The sequence below is a fragment of the Ornithorhynchus anatinus genome, chromosome 1 (genome assembly GCF_004115215.2).
Source record: "Ornithorhynchus anatinus isolate Pmale09 chromosome 1, mOrnAna1.pri.v4, whole genome shotgun sequence".
NCBI classification, from domain to species: Eukaryota; Metazoa; Chordata; class Mammalia; order Monotremata; family Ornithorhynchidae; genus Ornithorhynchus; species Ornithorhynchus anatinus.
This window is the reverse complement of record NC_041728.1, coordinates 184,807,463-184,822,862: the sequence shown is the minus strand read 5'-3', so window position 1 is coordinate 184,822,862 and position 15,400 is coordinate 184,807,463. Positions and strand designations below refer to the sequence as shown.

At 62.6% G+C, this 15,400-nt stretch overlaps 1 protein-coding gene across 2 annotated transcripts in view; it reads right to left on the bottom strand.

Annotated features, from left to right (window-relative positions):
• SNX4 (sorting nexin 4) overlaps positions 1-15,151 on the bottom strand; it is a 28,510-nt gene extending 13,359 nt beyond the window's left edge. Inside the window, exons 1-4 of one of the 2 annotated variants that reach the window (XM_029071217.1) lie at positions 14,962-15,151; positions 10,253-10,386; positions 2,293-2,419; positions 1,307-1,456 (exon numbers count right to left, since the gene is read on the bottom strand). In XM_029071217.1, the coding sequence (XP_028927050.1) occupies positions 1,307-1,456; positions 2,293-2,419; positions 10,253-10,386; positions 14,962-15,090 (540 nt within the window). In that variant the 5' untranslated portion in view covers positions 15,091-15,151. The remainder of the gene's footprint in view (positions 1-1,306; positions 1,457-2,292; positions 2,420-10,252; positions 10,387-14,961) is intronic. The other variant, XM_029071208.2, reaches the window with a different exon arrangement.
• Positions 15,152-15,400: the final 249 nt, after the last annotated feature.

Here is a 15,400-nt window from a genome sequence, read left to right as displayed (position 1 = left end):
CGAGGCCCAGAGAAGTGAAGCGCTCCGCCCCGGGCCGCACGGCGGACGCGTGGCGGAGCCGGGATCAGAACCCAGGTCCCGCTGGCTCCCGGGCCCCGGCTCTACCCACTGGGCCACGCCGCTTTTAATAATGTTGGTATCTGTTAAGCGCTTACTACGTGCCGAGCACCGTTCTAAGCGCTGGGGGAGATCCAGGGTCATCGGGTCGTCCCACGGGAGGCTCACGGTCTTCATCCCCATTTTACAGATGAGGGAACCGAGGCCCAGAGAAGTGAAGCGACTCGCCCGCAGTCACCCAGCTGACAAGCGGCAGAGCCGGGAGTCGAACTCGTGACCTCTGACTCTGAAACCCAGGCTCTTTTCCACTGAGCCACGCTGCTTCCCTGCTCTTGTTGAACGCTTACTATGTACCAGGCACTGTACTAAGCACTGGGGGAGATATGTGATCACCCTGCCCCGCGCGGGGCTCAGAGTCGAAGTAGTAATAATAATGATAACGTTGGTATTTGTTAAGCGCTCGCTATGTGCAGAGCACCGTTCTAAGCGCCGGGGGAGACACGGGGTCGTCGGATTGTCCCTCGAGAGGCTCACGGTCTTCAGCCCCATTTTACGGACGGGGTCACCGAGGCCCAGAGAAGTGAAGTGACTCGCCCGCAGTCCCACAGCCGACAAGGGGTAGAGCGGGCATTCGAACCCATGCCCTCCGACTCCCAAGCCCGGGCTCTTTCCACCGAGCCACACTGCCCCTCACGGGGACCGAACCCCCATTTTGCAGCTGAGGGAACGGAGGCACAGGGAGGTGAGATGACTTGCCCAGGGTCACACGGAATGGAGCTGGAGGCCGGATTAGAACCCAGGTCCCCCGCGTCCCAGGCTCTTTCCCAGCATCGCCACTTGTCAGCTGTGTGACCGCGGGCGAGTCACTTCACTTCTCTGGGCCTCAGTGACCTCATCCGGAAAACGGGGATTAACCGCGAGCCTCCCGCGGGACACCCCGACGACCCCGTATCTCCCCCGGCGCTCGGAACGGTGCTCGGCACGTAGTGGGCGCGTAACAGATGCCAACGTTGTGATTATTTCCATTAGGCCGTACCGCTTCAGTCTGACGGGACCCAGGCCCCGCCTCCCGGGGGGCTCCGAGCGTGAGGGGGGACGGGGACCGCAGGGGGTCTGAGTTCTGCGGAAAAGGAAACCGAGGCCCGGCGAGGTCGGGCGGCCGGCCCGCGGTCCCGCAGCGGGCCGGGGTCGTCGGTGAGGACGGGGCGAGGGTCCGGGCGGAGCGGGGGGCGGGGGGCGGGGGGGTCACCTGGGTGAGGAAGGCGTGGAGGCCGGGGTCGTCGGTGAGGACGGGGTGGGCGTTGAGGCGCAGCAGGAAGTTCTCCAGCCCGACCCTGCGCCGCTCCACGAACTCCGGGTCCAGGTTGTCGGCCGACAGCTTGTGCCAGACGAACTCCGCCTGCGGGCGAGCCCGGAACGAGGCTGCGGGCGGCGCGGGGCCGGGGCCGATGACGACCGTGGTACTTTCTGAGCACTCGCTATGTGCCGGCCACCGGACTAAGCGCTGGGGTGGACCCGGTCCCCGTCCCCCGCGGGGCTCCCGGTCTCCAGCCCCATTCGACAGACGAGGGAACCGAGGCCCGGGGAAGTGACCGGCCCGAGGTCACCCAGCAGACAAGTGGCGGAGCCGGGATTAGAACCCATGACCCTCTGACCGCCAGGCCCGGGCTCCATCAGCTACGCCCCGCTGCCTCTCGTGTTGACTCTTAAGCGCTGACCGCGTGCCACGTCGGTATCCGTTAAGCGCTCACCACGTGCCGAGCACCGTTCTAAGCGCTGGGGGGGACACGGGGGAATCGGGTCGTCCCGCGGGGGGCTCCCGGTCTTAATCCCCATTTTACGGGTGAGGTAGCCGAGGCACCGAGAAGTGAAGTGCCTCGCCCCGGGTCCCACGGCTGCCAGGTGGCCGAGCCGGGATTGGAACCCGCGACCTCCGACTCCAAAGCCCGTGCCCTTTCCGCTGGGCCACGCCGCTTCTCGCGAACCGGACTAAGCGCTGGGGCGGATCCAAGCCGATCGGGACGGACGCCCTCCCTGTCCCGCGCGGGGCTCACAGTCCCCGCTTTCCAGATGAGGGAACGGAGGCCCGGAGGAGTCGGCGTGACTTGCCCGAGGCCGAGACGGGCGGCGGAGCCGGGATCAGAACCCACGACCTCCCGACTCCCGGCATAAATACCACGGGAGGATCGCCTGACGGGTGGGAGGGGACGGCGAGGGTCCGGGGAGGGGGCTCACCCTCTTCTCCGGCAGCGGCGGGACGACGACGTAGGGGTGCTGGGCGACCAGGTAGGTCCGGAGCAGCTCGAATTCGCTGTAGCGTCTCCAGACGGCGTCCGTCAGCGGCCCCCGACCGTCCGTCGACCTGGACGGGGACAGGCGGGCCCCGGGTCCGCACGGGGAGGGACCGCCCCCCGCCCCCGCCCTCGGACCCGCCACCCGACCCCCCGGCCCCTCCGGGCCCCCGTTTCCCCATCCTCCGTAGGTCGTCCCCGGGACCGGATCCCCTCCCTCCGGCCTCAGTCCCCCGGTGCCAACTGTCCATCAAAAATAATACTGACGATTACAGCGTTTAAGCGCTTACTAGGTGCCGAGCGCTGTTCCGAGCGCTGGGGTAAATACGGCCTCGGGTTGGCCCACGTGGGGCTCACGGTCTTCCTCCCCGTTTTCCAGATGAGGGGACCGAGGCCCAGAGAAGTCAGGTTGCCCAAGGCCACGCGGCAGACGAGCGGCAGAGCCGGGATCAGAACCCACGTCCCCCCGACTCCCGGGCCCGGGCTCCGTCCGCTACGCCAGGCTGTTAAGATGTGGAGCACTTACTCCGTGCAGAGCACTGTACCGAGCGCTCGGGAGGGTACGATACGACACATTCCCCGCCCTTAACGAGCTCATGATAATAATGATAACGTCGGTATTCGTTAAGCGCTTACTACGCGCAGAGCACCGTTCTAAGCCCTGGGGTAGACACGGGGGAGTCGGGTTGTCCCACGTGGGGCTCCCAGTCTTCATCCCCATTTTACAGCTGAGGTCGCTGAGGCCCAGAGAAGTGAAGTGACTCGCCCACGGTCACACAGCGGACAAGTGGCAGAGCCGGGATTCGAACCCATGACCGCGGAGTCCAAAGCCCGGGCTCTTTCCACTGAGCCACGCTGCTTACGGAGGAGAAGGTCCACCGAGAGCTGACGGCGTCCAACTCATCACTCGGTTCTGCTCCCCGAGCGCCTACTGGGTGCGCAGCACCGCACTGAGCGCTCGGGAGAGGAAATCGGAGCTAGAATAATCATGATGTCGGTATCTGTTAAGCGCTTACTACGTGCCACGCGCCGTCCTGAGCGGTGGGGGAGATACAAGGGGATCAGGTTGTCCCCCGTGGGGCTCCCGGTCTTCATCCCCGTTTTACAGATGAGGGAACCGAGGCCCAGAGAAGCGAGGCGACTCGCCCACGGTCACCCGGCTGACAAGCGGCGGAGCCGGGATTAGAACCCACGACCTCTGACTCCCAAGCCCGGGCTCTCGCCGCCGAGCCACGCCATCCCTGGCCTCGGACAGCCGATGGCGCGGCTGCCGACGCCTTCGGTACGGTGTCCCGCGCGCAGGAGGCGCTCGGTAAATATGACCGGATGAACGGAGAGAAAGTGGCTGAGAGAAACGAGGGGCCGCAGGGACAAGGAAGAGCGAGGGAGCGGAGGCGTGGAGCAAGTAGGAGGTCGTGAGACGCCGGCATAAATCCCGGCGGACGGGAGGTGGAGGGCGGGAGTTTCACGGTGCGCAGAGGACGGGGGGGGGGGAGGCAGCCGGCAGACACAAGGTGGGAAGATGAAGGAGTCGTCGGGGAAGGCCTCCGGGAGGAGGTGGGAGAGCAGCGTGGCTCGGCGGAAAGAACCCGCACTTGGGAGGCCGGGGTCATGGGTTCGAATCCCGGCTCCGCCCCTCGGCAGCCGTGTGACGTGCCCTCATCTGCAAAATGGGGACGGGGACCGGGAGCCTCCCCGGGGGACGACCCGACGACCCCGTATCTCCCCCAGCGCTTCGAGCGGCGCTCGGCACGTAGTGGGCGCTCAACGGATACCATCATCGTTATCAGTGATTCCGACTCCGCCGGGCGCCTTGCCGTGTGGCCCCGGGCAAGGCGCGTCGCTTCCCCGGGCCTCAGCCGCCTCACGGGTAAGGTGGGGATGGGGACCGCGAGTCCCACGTGGGACGAGGACCGGGTCCGGCCCAGCGCTCAGTACGGCGCCTGGCGCTCTGCAAGCATTCAGCCGACACCGTGACCGTCATCGGGTGGGCGAGGGGTCGGCGGCCGGAGAGACGAGATCGAGGCCCGGGGAGAACGACCACCTTCAGGGTGGCCCTGGCTCTCGGATCCGCCTGCTCGTTCGCTCCTTCCTCGGCCCCACGGCCCTTGGGCCCGTGACCATCGTTCATTCACTCAGTAGTACTTACGGAGCGCTCACTATGCGCAGGGCACCGGACCGAGCGCCCGGAATGGACAGATCGGTAACTGTGACGGGCTTACGGTCTAATCGGGGGAGAGATTTATTATTTTTTCATCATCGTTTAGAGACCACCCCCTCTAGACTGTAAACTCCCCGTGGGCAGGGAACACGCGGTACTTGTTAAGCGCTTACTACGTGCAGAGCACCGGTCTAAGCGCCGGGGGAGATTCAGGGTCATCGGGTTGCCCCACGTGAGGCTCACATTTTTTAGTCCCATTTTTACAGATGAGGTCACTGGGGCCCAGGGAAGGTGAGTCGCCCAAGGTCACAGAGCGGACGAGTGGCGGAGCCGGGATCAGAACCCGCGACCTCTGACTCCCAAGCCCGGGCTCTTTCCACTGTTATTCCGTATCCTCCCAAGCGCTTGGTCGGACCATCGCCGGTATTTAATAATAACAACCATGGCATCTGTTAAGCATTTACTACGTGCCAAGCACCGTTCTAAGCTCTGGGATAGATACGAGGTGATCGGGTTGTCCCACTTGGGGCTCCCAGTCTTCATCCCCATTTTCCAGATGAGGGAACCGAGGCTCAGAGAAGGGAAGTGGCTTGCCCTAAGACACGCAGCTGACAAGTGGCGGAGCTGGGATCAGAACTCGTGACCTCTGACTCCTAAGCCCGGGCTCTTTCCACTGAGCCACGCGGCTTCTCTCTGTTTCTATTTAGCGCTTAGCGCGTGCACAGCACTGTACGAAGCGCTTGGGAGAGGACAGGTGTCCAGCCCCTCGATTCTATTTATCGTGATTAAGTTGTCTTGTTTTTGTCCGTCCGTCTCCCCCGATTAGACCGTGAAGCCGTCAGTGGGCAGGGATGATAGAGAAGCAGCGCGGCTCAGTGGAAAGGGCACGGGCTTTGGAGTCAGAGGTCACGAGTTCGAATCCCAGCTCTGCCACTTGGCAGCTGCGTGACCGTGGGCGAGTCGCTTCACTTCTCTGGGCCTCAGTGACCTCATCTGGAAAATGGGGATGAAGACTGGGAGCCCCACGGGGGACAACCTTTCATTCATTCATTCATTCATTCAATAGTATTTATTGAGCGCTCACTATGTGCAGAGCACCGGACTAAGCGCTTGGAATGAACAAGTGGGCAACAGACGGAGACGGTCCCCGCCGTCTGACGGGCTCACGGTCCGATCGGGGGAGACGGACGGACGAGCACGATGGCGATAGATAGAGTCGAGGGGAAGGACGTCTCGTAAAAACCGATGGCGACTAAATAGAATCAAGATTCTATTTGAGTCCCGTGTCTATTCCAGCGCTTAGAACAGTGCTCGGCACAAAGTAAGCGCTTAACAAATACCAACATTATTATTATTATTATTATTATTACTGTTTCTATCTGTTGCCCAACTGTCCATTCCAAGCGCTTAGTACAGTGCTCTGCACATAGTAAGCGCTCAATAAATACTATCGAGTGAATGAATAATAAACAGACACGTTCCCTGCCCACAATGAGTTTACAGTCTGGAGGGAGAGGGAGACAGGAAGAGAAACAAATGCCAGATCTGGACCTAAGGGGTGCGGGGCCGGGAGGGGGGATGAAGAAAGGGAGCGAGTCGGGGCGACGCGGAGGGGAGCGGGAGAGGAGGAAAAGGGGGGCTTAGTCAGGGCAGGCCTCCCGGAGGAGGCGGGCCTCCAGGAGGGCTCTGAAGGGCGGGGAGAGTCATCGTCGGGGGGATCTGAGGAGGGAGGGCGTTCCGGGCCGGAGGCGGGACGCGGGCCGGGGGGGCGGCGGCGGGACGGGCGAGCCGGAGGCCCGGGGAGGAGGCGAGCGAGCGGCGGCAGAGGGGCGGAGCGTGCGGGCCGGGGACGGAGGAGGAGGGGAGGGAGGGGAGGCAATTCTGTTGCCAAATTGTACACTCCAAGCTCTTAGTCCAGTGCTCTGCACACAGTAAGCACTCAATAAATACTACTGAATGAACGAATGAATAACGGACGGCTTTAGAGCCAAAGGTGAGAAGTTTCTGTTTCACGCAAAAGGCGGCTGGGCAACCACTGGAATTTTTTTTGAGGGGGGAAAACACGTCCCGAGCGATTCTGTAGAAAAATGATAACAACGTTGGTATTTGTTAAGCGCTCGCTATGGGCCGAGCACCGTTCTAAGCGCTGGGGTAGACACGGGGGAATCGGGTCGTCCCACGTGGGGCTCACGGTCTTGATCCCCATTTTACAGATGAGGTAACCGAGGCACCGAGGAGTTAAGTGACTCGCCCAGAGTCACACAGCTGACAAGTGGCCGGGCCGGGATTCGAACCCACGACCTCCGACTCCAAAGCCCGGGCTCTTTCCACCGAGCCACGCTGCTTCTCTGAGCGATGCTGTAGAAAAACGATGCGGGCAGCAGATCCGCGTCTGGACTGGAGTGGGGAGAGACGGGAGGCTGGGAGGTCAGCGAGGAGGCTGATGCGGTCGTCCAGGCGGGATAATAATAATAATAATAACGATAACGATGGTACGTGTTGAGCACTTAGTAGGTTCCAAGCACTGGGGTAGGTACAGGTTTAGACCACCGTCTGCGCTTAGGAAGCGCTTGACCAATACCATCGTCATTATCATTAAGTTAATCAGGTTGGATTACGGTCCCTGTCCCACCCGGGGCTCACGCTCTTACTCCCCATTTTACAGAGGCGGTCACTGAGGCCCAGAGAAGCGATATGACTTGCCCGAGGTCACACAGCAGACACGCGACCGAGCCGGGATCAGAAGCCAGGTCCCTCTGACTCCCGGGCCCGTGTTTCAGGCTTTAGGCCACGCTGCTTCTCCGCCTGAAGTGCTTTTCTCTATCCTCTCTCTGACCGGACCCCGTTGCCAGTGAGAAACAAGCCTGGAGTCGGAAGACCTAGGTTCTAATCCCAGCTCCGCCGCTGGCCTGCTCGGTGACCTTGGACGAGTCACTTCACCTCCCCGAGCCTCGGTCTCCTCACCTGTCAAATCGGGAGAATCCGCAGGAGGGGGTGTGAGACCGGAGAGCAGCGCCGGGGAGGGAGATTTGGGGATCGTCCACGGAGAGGTGGGAGCCGAAGCCGCGGGAGCGGACGGGTCCTCCGAGGGAGCGGGTGGAGACGGAGACCAGAAGGGGACGGAGAACCGGGCCTCGGGGGACCCCCGGAGCGAGGGGGCAGGAGGCGGAGGAGGAGCCCGCCGGGGGGACGGAGAACGAGAGGCCGGAGGGACGAGAGGAGAACCGGGCCGGCGGCCGGGAGGCCGAGGCTGGATAACGTTTCCGGGGGCGGGGGGTGGCCCGTGGCGTCCGAGGCAGCCGAGGGGTCGGGGAGGATGAGGGCGGGGTAGACGCCGGTGGGTCCGGCGAGAAGGAGAACGCCGGCGACCTCCCAGAGGGACGTCGCGGCGGGGCCGGGGGGCCGGGGGCCGGATCGGGGCCGGGGGGGCCGGGACAGAATCGGAAGAAGAGCGGAAACGGCCGGCGTGGACGACTCGCTCGAGGAGCTTGGACGGGAACGGCAGCAGGGAGGCGGGGGCGTAACCGGAGGGGGCCGTGGGGTCGAGGGATGATTTATTTTTAGGATGGGGAGACACGGGCATGTTTGAAAGAAGCCGCTGGAGAACCAAGAGTTGAAGGGGGCTGTTAGGGAGGGGAGAAGCGGGGCGGGGGGCGGGTATTTCAGTAAGATGCGAAGGAATGGGGGTCGGGTGCACGGGCGGCGGGGGTGGCTTTCGAGCGGAGGCAGATCTCCTCTGGGGATACTGCCGGGAAGGATGGGAGAGTCGGAGACGGGGCAGGACGGGGGTGGGACCGAGGAGGGGCAGGGGGAGATTTTAGGGAGACGGCGCCCGATAGCGTCGATCTTCTTAATTAAGTAGTTGGCCGGTTCACTGGGGGCGAGGGACGGGGGAGGCGGGGGGACCGGAGGCCAGGGGAGGGAGCTGACTGTCCCGAACAACCGACGAGGGCGGTGGGCAAGGGGGTCAGTGGGGGAAGAGAGAGAGGTCTGCCGGGCAGAGGAGAGGACAGAGTTAAAGCAGGCAAGGAGAAACCTCGAGTGGGCCGAGTCGGCCCGGCATCCAGATTTCCGGCGGCAGCGCCCTGCGGCTTGGCTCGAGAGCCAAGGGGGCGGACGGTGGAGGCGATCCGGGGCCGTGGGTTCCCGGTACGAGATCGACGGAGGGACGGGGGAGCGGGTGAGTTGAGTTCCGCAGAGAGGGAGGTGTGGAGAGCGTCTGTTCGGTCACCCCTCCCTCTTCTCCCACTCCCTTCGGCGTCGCCCCGACTCGCTCCCTTTCTTCACCCTCCCCTCCCGGCCCCGCACCGCTTACGTCCACGTCCCTCATTTATTCATTTCTATCCAGGTCTCTCTCCCCCTCTAGACTGTAACCTCCACGTGGGCAGGGAATGTGTCCGTTTATCGTCCTCTCCCAAGCGCTCAGTACAGTGCTCCGCACACGGAAGGCGCTCCTTGAATACAACCGAACGAAGCGGGGCACGGCGAGTTGAGAAAACGGGGTCTAAAAATCGGAGGTCTCTGTGGGGGAAGAGGACAGATTCGCCCGAGGCGGGGCTAGTTGGTCACCAAGGACCCTGTACTTGGGAAGCAGCGTGGCTCAGTGGAAAGAGCCCGGGCTTGGGAGTCGCGGTCATGGGTTCGAATCCCGGCTCCGCCGCTTGTCAGCCGTGCGACTGTGGGCGAGTCACTTCACTTCTCTGGGCCTCAGTTCCCTCATCTGGAAAATGGGGATCCAGACCGTGAGCCCCACGTGGGACGACCCGATGACCCCGTATCTCCCCCAGCGCTTAGAACGGCGCTCTGCACGCGGTAAGCGCTTAACAAAGACCAACATTGTTATTATCACTCGAAGCTCTGCATATAGTAAGCGCTCAGTACGTACCACTCAATAAATGCTGACGACGGAGCGGTGGAATCTGTCAAGCGCCTACTACGTGGCAAGTATCGTGCTAACCCCTGGGGTCGATGCAAGACGACGGGGTTGGACGCCGACCCTACTCGGGGAGGGCAGGCGCTTCGAAGAGGGAGGGAGGCCGGGACGGGACGCCCGTCTTCAGATGAGGAAACCGAGGACCAGAGGAGCCGAGTGACTTGCCCGAGGTCACCCAGCGGGCCCGAGGTGGGCCGCGTACCAGCCCGCGTACATCTCCCACCCGTTCCCGGATGTCCTGCCCGCCTGGCTCCTCCACCCGCCGGCCCCCTCCCGCCCGCACGGACGTCTCCCACGCAGTCACGGCCCGCCCGGCCCCCGCCCCGGTCTCCACGAAGTAGGCCGGGGTCGCCTCCCACCTCTTCACGGTCGCCCTGCCCACCTTAATAATAAAGATGTCGGCGCTCGTTAAGCGCCTACTGTGGGCCGAGCGCCGCTCTAGGCGCCGGGGGAGATACAAGGTCGTCAGGTTGTCCCCCGCGGGGCTCACGGTCCTCGTCCCCCTTTGACAGACGGGGAACTGAGCCCCAGAGAAGTGAAGCGACTTGGCCGAGGTCACACGGCGGACACGTGGCGGGGCCGGGAATAGAACCCGTGACCTTCTGACTCTCAGGCCCGGGCTCTGTCCATTAAGGCACGCGGCTCCTCCGCCCGCCGTCGTCGCCCCCGGCCCGACCCGGTCTCCGCGAGGGAGGCCGAGGACGTCTCCCACAGGGTCCCGGCTGCCCTCCTCCCGGCCCGGTCCCCCGGAGGTGGGCCGAGGACGCCTCCCGCGCGGTCACGGGCGCCCTTCCCGCCCGCTCCTCCCACCTGGTCTCCACGAGGTAGGCCGTGTAGGTCTCCTGCAGGTTCACGGCGGTCCTGCCCGTGCGCTTCTCCGCTTCCGAGATGCCGATCTCCCTCTTCCTCGCCGCCGCCGCCGCCGCGCGGCTCCCGCCCGCCGCCTGCAAGGTGCCGGGGCAAGAGAGGGGGAGACGCAGAGACGCGGAGACACGGGGGGGGGGGGAGGGAGGACGCCGTCAGGCCGACCCGGCCGCCCGGGGACCCCGCGGGGGGACGGCCGCCCACGAGGTCACCCCCCCGGCCCGAGCCGTTCCGGGGACCCCCGCCCCCCCCCGGACGACAGACGGACTCCGATTCACGACGGCCCGACGGCCCTGAGCTCCTCTGGACTGGAAGCTCACTGTGGGCAGGGCACGGGTCTGTTATCCTCTTCTAGTGGATTCCCCCAAGGACTTAATGATTATAATGACGTTGGTATCTGTTAAGCGCTTACTATGTGCCGAGCACCGTTCTGAGCGCCGGGGGAGACACGGGGGGAATCGGGTCGTCCCCCGTGGGGCTCGCGGTCTTCATCCCCGTTTTACAGATGAGGTCACCGAGGCACCGAGGAGGTAAGTGGCTCGCCCAGAGTCACACAGCTGACAAGCGGCCGAGCCGGGATTCGAACCCATGACCTCCGACTCCAAAGCCCGTGCTCTTTCCACCGAGCCACGCTGCTTCTCTACGGTATCTGTTATTTGCCAAGCACCGTTCTAAGCGCCGGGGGAGACGCAGGGTCATCGGGTCGTCCCCCGTGGGGCTCGCGGTCTTCGTCCCCATTTTCCAGATGAGGTCACCGAGGCCCAGAGGAGCGAAGTGACTCGCCCCAAGTCACCCAGCTGATAAGTGGCGGAACCGGGATGAGAACCCAGGACCTCTGACTCCTAAGGCCGGGCTCTTTCCACCGAGCCAGGCTGCTTTTCAATAAGAATAATAATCATTACGGTATCTGTTGGGCGCTTCCTATACGACAGGCACCGGACTAAGCACTGGGGTGGACACAAGCTCATCGGGTTGGCCGCAGTCCTTGTCCCACGTCAGGCTCACCGTCTCCATCCCCATTTCACGGATGAGGGAACTGAGTCACGGTGAGGTGAAGGGACTCGCTCAGGGTCGCACGGCAGGCGAGGGGTGGAACCGGGATTCATAATGTTGGTATTTGTTAAGCGCTCGCTACGCGCCGAGCACTGTTCTAAGCGCCGGGGTAGACGTAGGGGAATCGGGTCGTCCCACGTGGGGCTCACGGTCTTCACCCCCATTTGACAGATGAGGGAACTGAGGCCCGGAGAAGTGAAGTGACTCGCCCGCAGTCACACGGCCGACAGGCGGCAGAGCTGGGATTCGAACTCACGAGCCCTGACTCCAAAGCCCGTGCTCCTTCCACTGAGCCACGCTGCTTCTCCCCCTTCTGACTCCCAGGCCCGGGCTCTAGCCACTAGGCCATCCCGCCGCAGCGCCTAAGACCCCCCGAGCTCCTGCTGCCCCTTACTGTCCTCTTCCAAGCGCTCAGCACAGTGCTCAAGCACACGGTAGGCGCTCAGGTGTCGGAGCCGGGATTAGAACCCACGACCTTCTGACTCCCGGGCCCCGGGTCCAGCCCACCCCGACCCCTTCGGCTGTCGCCGGTCTCTTCGATCCCCAACCCCCACTTCCCCCACCCACTCAAGACCCCCTGACGCTCCATCAAGCAGGAAACCCCCCGCCCCCCCCCCCGAACCCCACCTCTCCAACCAGACCCTCCCATCCCCCCCACCCCACCGGGACCGAGCCCCAGGTCGTGGGTTCTAATTCTACCTCCACCACTCGTCTGCTGTGTGACCTTAGGCAGGCCGCTTCTGCGGGCCTCGGCGACCTCATCTGTAAAGTGGGGATGAAGACGGGGAGCCCCATGTGCGACAGGGACAGAGAAGCGGCGTGGCTCAGTGGAAAGAGCCCGGGCTTGGGAGTCAGAGGTCATGAGTTCGAATCCCAGCTCTGCCCCTTGTCAGCTGGGTGACCGTGGGCGAGTCGCTTCACTTCTCTGGGCCTCGGTGACCTCATCCGTTAACGGTGGGCCTCACGTGGGACGACCCGATGACCCTGCATCTCCCCCAGCGCTTAGAACGGGGCTCTGCACGTAGTAAGCGCTTAACAAATACCAACATTATGATTATCAGGGACTGTGTCCAATCTGATCAGCTTCTATGTAAACCAGCGCTTAGTATAGTGCCTGGCAGAGAGAGAGCACCCAAGTACCATTATTAGTATCATCATCATCCTTCCCATCCAAGCGGACCCTCCTAACCCCCAATCTCCCTACCCCCCCGGACCCTCCCATCCTCCCACCTCCCCATGCAACCAGAAGACACAAGGTCGTGGGTTCCAATCCACCTCTCCTCAGCTAAGCCCCCTTTCCCTCGGCTCCTCCTCCTCCCCTCAGCACCGTGCTCATTTGGAGAGACTTTTATTCCCCAATTTATTTTGTTAATGAGGTGGCCGTCCCCTTCGTTCTATGTATCGTGATTCTGTCGTCTTGCTTTCGTCCGTCTCGCCCGATTAGACCGCGAGCCCGTCACCGGGCAGGGACGGTCTCCGTCTGTTGCCCAACTGTCCATTCCGAGCGCTCAGTCCAGTGCTCTGCACAGAGTAAGCGCTCAGTAAATACTGTTGAATGAATGAATAGTCCTGCCTCCGCCGCCTGCCTGCTGCGTGGCCTTGGGCAAGTCCCTTCACTTCTCTGGGCCTCAGTTCCCTCATCTGTCAAATGGGGATGGAGACTGGGAGCCCCGGGGGGGGGGGACGGGGACTGCGTCCGACCGGACCAACCTCTATCCACGCCGCCGGCATTTAGAACGGCGCTCTGCGCAGCGTGAGCGTTTATCAAGTACCATAATTATAATTATGTTCATTAGGCTCCCCAGCCTTCCCACCCAACTAGGCCCCCCCGCCCCATTCCGCCAGACCCTCCCTCCATAATTCTGTTGATTTCTGTTGATAATAATAAGGTTGGTATTCGTTAAGCGCTTGCTACGTGCCGAGCACTGTTCTAAGCGCTGGGGGAGATAAAGGGGAATGAGGTTGTCCCCCGTGGGGCTCCCGGTCTTCATCCCCATTTGACAGATGAGGGAACGGAGGCCCGGAGAAGTGAAGTGACTGGCCCGAAGTCACCCGGCTGACAAGGGGCGGAGCCGGGATCCGAACCCATGACCTCTGACTCCCGGGGCTCTTTCCACTGAGCCACGCTGCCGATGCCTGTTGACTTGTTTAGTTGTGGAGATATCGACAGTTCTATTCATTTCCATCGCTGCCTGGTTTTTTTTTGAACTGTCGATATCTACCATCGCTCTATTTATTTATATCAGTGCCCGTCTACTTGTTTCGACGTGTAGACATCTATAATTCTATTTACTTCTATTTATTTATATCGACGCCTGTTCACCCGTGGGGACATCCGTAATCCTATTTATTTCTACTGCTGCCCGTCTACTTATTTTGCCGCGTACGTATCGAGAGTTCTATTCGAGAAGCGGCGGGGCTCGGCGGAGAGAGCCCGGGCTTAGGGGTCGGAGGTCATGGGTTCGAATCCCGGCTCCGCCGCCTGTCAGCTGTGTGACCGTGGGCGAGTCACTTCACTTCTCAGTGCCCTCATCTGGAAAATGGGGATGAAGACCGGGGGCCTCACACGGGACAACGCGACGACCCCGTATCTCCCCCGGCGCCTGGGACCGTGCTCGGCACCTAGTAAGCGCTTAACAAATACCGACGTAATTATTATTATTTATTTCTGTCGATGCCTGTTGTTTTGTCGTGTAGATATCTGTAATTCCATTCATTTCTATTGCTGCCTGTGGACTTGTTTCGTTGGGTAGATATCTATAAACGTATTTATTTCTACCGATCCCCGTGGACTTGTTTCGTTGTGTAGATACCTAGAAACGTATTTATTTCTGCCGATCCCTGTCGACTCGTTCTGAGGAGTAGACGAGAAGCAGCGTGGCTCAGCGGAAAGAGCCCGGGCTTCGGAGTCGGAGGTCATGGGTTCAAATCCCGGCTCCGCCACTTGTCGGCTGTGTGACCCTGGGCGAGTCACTTCACTTCTCCGGGCCTCAGTTCCCTCATCTGTCAAATGGGGAGGAAGACTGGGAGCCCCCCCCCCCCCCGTGGGACCACCTGATTCCCCTGTGTCTACCGCAGCGCTCAGAACAGTGCTCGGCACATAGGAAGCGCTTATTCGAAGCGCTTAGTCCAGGGCTCTGCACCGAGTAAGCGCTCACTAAATACGACTGAATGAATCCTCCACTCTCCCTTGCCCATTAGGCGCTCAGTCCAGAGCTCTGCACATCGTAAGCGCTCAATACAGCCGATTGAATGAATGAATGAATCTCCCACCCCCTCTGGACCCTCCCATCCATTAGGCGCTCAGTGCAGCGCTCTGCACACAGTAAGCGCTCACTAAATACGACTGAGTGAATGAATGCCCCACTCTCCCTTGACCATTAGGCGCTCAATCCAGCGCTGTGCACAGAATAAGCGCTCACTCCAGATGACTGAATGAAAGACTCTCCCCCCGTGACCCTCCCATCCATTAGGCGCTTAGTGCAGCGCTGTGCACAGAGTAAGCGCTCACTAAATACTATTGAATGAATGAATGAAGGCCGGCACGTAGTGAGCGCTGCGTGCGGAGGACTGGCTGCCGCGCCCCGCCCCCCCCCCTTTACCGGTTGGGGCCGCCCGGGCAGGGGGAGAGTCCGTGTGTCCGGGCCTTCGTCGTCGTCGTCGTCGTCGTCGTCCTCCTCCTCCTCCCGGTCGTGGTCCAAGCCCGGGTCCTCGTCCGGCGGCCGCTCCATGGGGACCCCGCGGGAGCCCGGGCCCGTCTCACCGACTGCGCCTGCGCCCCGCCCGCGCCCCGCCAGGCCCCGCCCCCGCCGCGCGCCCGCGCCCCACGTGACGGCCGGCGCCGGAAGGAGGGGGGCGGGGCCCGGGCGGGGAGGGGAGGGGTCACGTGAGGAGCGGGAGGGGGCGGAGAGGAGGTCGGAGGGGGGCGGGGACAGGACGGGGAGGGGCGGGGTCACGTGAGGAGCGAGAGGGAGAGGAGGGCGGAGGGGGGCGGGGCCTCGAGCGGACCGGAAGTAGACGGGCGGGGCCCGGCCGGAGCCC